The 6751-nt window shown below is 39.9% G+C and overlaps 1 protein-coding gene across 1 annotated transcript in view; it reads left to right on the top strand.

The window, feature by feature from the left end:
• The first annotated feature begins 422 nt into the window (after window positions 1–422).
• Window positions 423–6751, top strand: part of VAV3 (vav 3 guanine nucleotide exchange factor) — a 110326-nt gene continuing 103997 nt past the window's right edge. The window contains exon 1 of the mRNA XM_010194742.1: window positions 423–632. Coding sequence (XP_010193044.1) covers window positions 423–632 — 210 coding nt within the window. The remainder of the gene's footprint in view (window positions 633–6751) is intronic.

The following is a 6751-nucleotide window of genomic DNA, read 5'->3' as shown; positions in this document are numbered from 1 at the left end:
CCCTAGGGCAATGCATGTATGGTACCCCCTGTCCAGGAGGGAGAAAGTGGAGGTTCACATACCCGGAGCCAGCCAGGCTTCCCACGGCAGCACCTCCGAGGTCTCCTCTTGCAGCTGGGAGCTGGGGCTCTGTGTTCAGAGGAAATGCTCATCACTGCCAAAACCAGCTTTTACAACAGTTGAGTTACCCTTGCTCTCTCTACATAAAAGCATTTGGCACCTGGTTTCAAACTGTTTTTCAGAGTTGCTGGCAGGCTCCTGTCAGTCACAAAAATTCTTGGCTCGGGCTGGTGGATTCTCTGCCATGGTTCCCTGGGACATTTGGACTATTTTCCTTAATGCTACTATGCCAGTGCTAAGCCTTGATAGGAAAGGATGGAGTAGTCCTCAGGTGTGTTTCCTGAGGGCGTAGGTCAGTGGAAATGGAAGAACGGACATGGACAATGAGAGATGCCAGAACTGGGGTAGCTGAAGGTGATGTCTGTGAGGAAACAAGCAGCATCCTGCGGCTGGTGATGACCCCTCTGGAAAGCAAATCTATGACTTTATATGGCAGCTATCACTGCCCTACAGTTGGATTTCATTATTTGAATGAGATGAAAATCAGTATTCAAGCATACGTGAAGCTTTGTGTAATCAAAACCAGGCTATTACATTTTTACCTGCTGGAGGTCTGCAGACTGTTTTGTTCCTAAGAAAATGCTTGTGTGGGTGTCAAGGCTGTAAATTGCTTTTCACGTGTTTGTGTCTGTATTACTTCAACACTTGCAGGTTATGCCATAGCAGTACTTCATAGAGATGTATTTGCATAGCTGGTATTTGAAATTTGCCCTTTTGTTTTGAAGGGCCTGCTAGAGGTGCCATTATGTGAAACAAAAGGGTTTGCTTTTAGGCAAACCTTTTTTTTTTTATTTTCCCTTTCCTCTTTTTAATGAGTTTTCATTCATTCTGCCTTTTTCACAAAGCCCTCATCCTTTTTCCTTCCCTAGAGGCATCTGGTTTGATTAAAACTGACCTGAACCAACCCAGAGTACTAACACTTATGATACCAGAACAAGGCAGATGGAGAGAAAATGTTCAATTTAACTTATGAACACTCTTTACTTTGAATAATATGCTCATTAGATCAGCAGCTCTGTAATCACCCTGGAGTTGTCTGGCTACATGTCGTTTTTCACATCTGTCAACCAAGTTAAATTCAAATTTAAATATAACAGTTCATAGAGATCTTTTGGTTCAAAAGTTAATGCTGGATTATAGTAAAATATTAAGACATGTTTCTCTTCCTCCTCCTCCCCCTCTTCTGTGCCAAATGAACTATTGATCCAGGGCTGTCCAGAACCGGGTAGACTGCAGAGTAGTGTATGGTAAACATTTCTTAATTCAAGTCTTTTGAGAGTATATTCATGTATGGCAATTTCATCTTATCTCTGGCAAAACTATGATTTCTGTTTTCCTCTTTTCTCTTTTTCCCTTCTCTCTTCTATCTGATGTATGAGTGAAACAGCTTAATGAAAACTCGCTCAGCATGTGAGTTTTCACTCGGGCCCCTCAGTTCAAGAAGGATGGGGAATTGCTTGAAAGAGTCCAGCAGAGCCACAAAGATGATGGAGGGGGTGGAGCATCTCCCTTATGAGGAGCGGCTGAGGGAGCTGGGTCAAGCTTGGACAAGAGGAGACTGAGGGGTGCCCTCATTCGTGGTTATCAATTTGGAAAGGGCGAGTGTCAGGAGGAAGGAGACAGGCTCTGATCAGTGATGTCCAATCAAGCAAGCTGGAGCATAGGAGGCTCAGTCTGAACATGAGGAAAAACTTCTTCACTGTGAGGGTGACAGAGCACTGGCCCAGGCTGCCCAGAGAGGTTGTGGAGTCTCCTTCTCTGGAGACATTCAAAACCAACCTGGACGTGTTCCTGTGCAACCTGGTCTGGGTGATCCTGCTCTGGCAGGGGGGTTGGACTGGATGAGCTTTCAAGGTCCCTTCCAAGTCCTAACATTCTGTGATTCTGTGTGGGCATGAGTAGCAGTTCTGGCTTTGAAATGCCCTGGATATGAGACACTTGGAATTGGCCTCCTAAGATGCTTACCCTAGTGGTGCAGAGTGTATATGTTTGTTTTCTTTAGGAACATTGGATTTCTACTTGCTCTGGCATTTTTTTTTTGTAATCTGCCCTGAGCTCTGGGCAATGTATGTATATATCCAGATAGTTAATATGTGCACATGTATATCTCAAAACTCCCTACCTTTCATTACTCATGTGCATGTCTCAAAGTAGGTTGGTATTGGAGATGTTTTTCATTGGCAATTAACTGCTTTATGTGATGCTAATTTGTTTCTGTGTATCTGCTAAATAAATGAAGAGGGAGAGAGCAAAGCTGTTTTCAACAAAATGTAATGCTCAAACACTGAGCGAAATGTCCAGATTTTGAAAAAAGACTTGATATGTAATATGGTTGTGAATTCTTCATGACTTTCCTTTTTCTTAGAAAAACATATCCTGATTTAATTGCGTACATGGAAATAGTTGCTTTAAAGATCTAACTCACAAGTGAGTCTTTCTGTGTTTTATTGAGAGAAACTATAAAACTGTTACCATTAACATTTGTTGATCACTTCACGTTTTCAGTTTAGGTAAACATCAGAAATAAAAATTGGGCCTAGTCCTGACAGTAGCTGTCAGTAGCAAGGAAGTGATGCCTGTGTCGGGAGACAGTGAGTTGGAAAGTGATTTACTTCTGTTTCTTCTAGAAGTGGAGAAGTACTTTTAAAATGTACTTTGTTCTTGAACTGCATGATTTAAGTTCTTTTTTAAGAAAAAAGATTAAAAAGTGACTCTCGCCAAAATAATTAAAAAGGTGCATTTTAAACTCGGGCACACCACTGCTATGGAAAGAAGTAAAATAGTCCCTCTAGTGTACTGCTGCTGTAAGTATGCATAGGAATATGTGATGTGATTTACTGAAGAGTATGGCTGCAGGAAATTACAAAATAACGTTTCGGCAAAGGATATGAAAGTGCTTACGTAAACCGGAGAGTCCGACCTACGACAGTAAGTCAAGCGAAACAATAAGAAACAGAAAGCCAAAAAAAAATTCTGCTGTTCGAGTAATTAATGAAGTAAAAAGTTAACGTGTAGTACAAGGTGGTTGCTTTGGCCAGCTGTGCCTGAAACATGAGTGAGGAGCAGAGCCGCTTGCTGGGGCACAGGCTGAGGTGTGCTTCCTCTTGCAGGGCCGTAAATTTGAATTTCATGCCTTATTTTGCATAGACTTGCTATATACTGAAAAGTAACTTGGGTGTTCACATCTTGAAGCAAGTGTGGCTTTTTGATGTGACTTCTAAAGAGTTGCTTAACCTCTGTCTGACGGTGTTAGTGCAAAGGAGCTGTATGGAGACGGGCGCAGGTGGGGCTTCCTTTTATGCCTGGAAGTTTCTTTCTGACGTCTTCCAATTTCAGGTTGGCTGCAGAAGAGTCACAGAGTTACTGAGCTTTCCAGTGTGAAGGGATGTACTTATTGCAGAATGTTTTGGAATAGAAATATTTTTTCATGGGTTGTAGCTAGCCAGAACATAAACATGAATCTTGTTATCTAGTTTTTACCGCTTGTTCCTGGTAATAGCATGTGTGCAAAGGCCCTGCAGCCCTCTGTGCAGTTGTGTGTTGTAGAGCAGTGCCAGCCATGGCAGCCCTGTTGTTCTGGACTTTGTACAGGCAAGGAGTGCTACTTTTGCACTTAAACTAAGATCAAGTTTAGCATTATTCAAAGGCCCAGGAGCATCCATCCGAGTCCTTGCTATGGAAGAGAACTGGGCAATCTTTTAGGGTTAAATGGTTGAAATGGATTAAAGCTCTGCCAAAAGGAAGAGAACAAGGCAAAAAAAGCACACCAGAAGCATTAAATTGAATGTTATGGACTTTAATGTGTATGGTAGACTGCAATTTTGGAGTTCAGAATTGCACTGTATTATAACTTCCATCACATTAGCTGTATAGGGCTTCAAACTAGAACTGTGCTGAAAAACTCCTGAGTCTTTGTCAGTTTGAAAATTGGACATTTTGCTGGGTTTTGTTTGACTGTTTTGATGAATGTCTTTTCAAACTCTGATGGCTTTTCTGACAACTCAGCCCAAACATAACTGCGACCTTCCCCGTGGACCTAGAAATTCGAGAACTCTCAAGAGTTTCTGCAGTGGCTCAGAAACAAAGAACTGAAATTTCATCTGGAAGGAACATCTTTCTTTGCCCTACTTCATGTTGGAGCAAATACATTTACACGTGTGTGGTGTTGAAATATTGTGTTGACCAGAAGTGCTGGTTTCATGTACAATTCCTTGTGTAAGTGCTCCTGACATTTCTCAGAATTTAAGGAAACTACAACTGCAAGAACAAGAGCCCTCAGTAGAAACCGTTTTGTTTCTTGACAGAGCACTGTTTTAAGCTGTGCTTTAATAGGAGCAGTCAGCGGGCAAGCATTACCTTTTATTTTGTGGAAGTGGTGTCTGTTTTCAATGATATATTTTAATCTTAAATACACACTGAAGTGGTTAATGGTCTTCACTTCTTAATTGTTTTGTTCTGAAACAGAAGAATAGCAATCTCTGTCCATTATCTGGAGAGCACAGGGTGTCTGATGAGACACTGAGAGCTGTTGTGATGATTACCATTTTCTTCTTAGACAATTATCCAGTGTTCAGGTTTCTGATAGAAATCTGCCCATTGGCTTCTGAGCATGTTAGTTTGCTCTTCCTACCGTGCCAGACTCTCTCCATTCTACGAGCAGTGAAAATTGCTAATTTAGGCTAAAAACCTAATTGTTTTCTCTAGTCATATAGTTCCTTTCTCTCTGCTTTTCTCTGTGTGCATATTCTCATAAACACTTTTCTGGCTTCCTCAATGTGTGGATTTTTTTTTTCCCCTCTTGAATGAAGGTTTCATATCAGTTCCTGAAAACGCTTTTCTATTCCTTTTAATTTATAAGTCTTCTTTTTGCTTGTGTGTGTTTGATAGCTGTAGAATATAATTTGGCTGTACGTTTTGGGAATGACATTTGGTAGTTATCTGCCTAAAGTGAATATTTTTTTTCTTGTACAGATTTTTTTGTTGTTATCTTGAAGCAACCATAGTTAGCTGAAAAGAGTAAGCTGTACTTTCACTGGATTTGATTATGCTAGATAAGTGAGATCCCATCTAAAGAAAAGGGTTTGCTTGGGTGAAGTGGTTTGCGGAAGATTTTCTGTGTGCTGAGAAATAATGCACTGAAACACAGAAGGGATATTTAATTTGCTAGGCTTGCTCCCCTCTGTTTTGATTATTATTAAACCTCTTTTCCTGTGATTTTGTGAATCAGTGTTCACCCATCTGTCAGGACAGATCATTTTGCTAGCTATTGAATTTTCGGTTAACTTCCCACAGTGTTTTGTCTTGTGCTGCTCAGCTGTCCTTGCAGTCCTGCATGGGGATATTCTCACAGGTGTGCACAGACAGGTTCTTGTCTGGTACAGAAACCAGAACACCCCTGTAACAGACTTCTTACAGGAGTGTTCTTAAGTTTTTGACCTTTTGACTAATGTGAAATACTTTAAATTAAACTTTATGGTTTATTCAGTCAAATTTTATTCACAATTTCCAAAACTTATTCTAGGCTGCTTTGAGGAATTAATGTGTTAACTTTAATTATGTTCATAGTATACTTATTTGTCTTCATTATTCTTTGACTTTTATGTAAGGCAAAACCAGATACTACGGGAGTAGTTTAACTAAGTTCTTTCTGACTTTTGTTGGTCTGCTCATGGGACCTGATTAACTTTGGAGGTTCTGTAATGTCAGTTTAAGCTGTGTAGTTGGTGATTATTCTCTGTGGTTTTTACTTTGTTTTTCCCCTGTGTAAACATGTCGTACTTTTAACTTTGTGTTTTATGGTCAGGTTAGTTGTGTAATTAGAGCTTCAAAAATAAACCAATTTTAATTATGGAAATTATTCCCAGATGACCATGGAATATAGAATTGCTGTACTGAGTTTTGATACTACCAATAAAAACCTTTGGAAACTTCAGTTCAGCTTAATATAGTTTTTAAATTGTAAAGAACCAACCTTAAACTTCTGCAAAATTCAGGGGAACCTTGTCATTGGAAGTATGGTAATTCAGATTGGGTGTCATTTTGGCTCTTTTTCTCTCTAGCAAATGAGACTTGCCAATCTGTTAGTCCTCAAAATAACAGAAATATTTGTGACAGAGAGGACATGCTATGCAGGCTACAAGCTGGTCTTGTATTACAGCTGACAGCAAAATAACTCCATGTATGTGACCATATGTACGTGTACTCTATCCTCCCTAATGTTCTCCCTCTCTTGTTGTATAACCTTGAGGTAACAGGAGGTATTTTCTTAGAATGAGATCTTGCAGACTGCTGCCTTCTTCTAAAAATAAACAGAGCTTATGGGCTTAAATGTGCAGCTTCTTTAACTATTTGGCTAGGAAGCGTTTAATTTTTCATTGCAAGCCAGACCCGAAAAGGTGGCTTTCTGCTGATTTGGCATTTGGCTCCCTCTACTGGATAGTGTTTGGTAAAACTCAAATTAATACTTTGGTTCTGGAGCTACCAAAAAAAAATATTCAGTGCAGTCTGCAGGATAAAATTTGATTACAATTGCATCCAGGTCCAGTTGCATATTGAATGCTTAATTAGTGACGTATATGACCTATTTTTAAGTCCATTGAAGTTGTTTTTTACTTGTGCTAGAACTTGTAAA

This window comes from Mesitornis unicolor, unplaced genomic scaffold (genome assembly GCF_000695765.1).
Source record: "Mesitornis unicolor isolate BGI_N332 unplaced genomic scaffold, ASM69576v1 scaffold8821, whole genome shotgun sequence".
In the NCBI taxonomy this organism is placed as follows: domain Eukaryota; kingdom Metazoa; phylum Chordata; class Aves; order Mesitornithiformes; family Mesitornithidae; genus Mesitornis; species Mesitornis unicolor.
The sequence above is the reverse complement of the archived record's forward strand: the minus strand, read 5'-3'. Positions and strand labels throughout refer to the sequence as shown.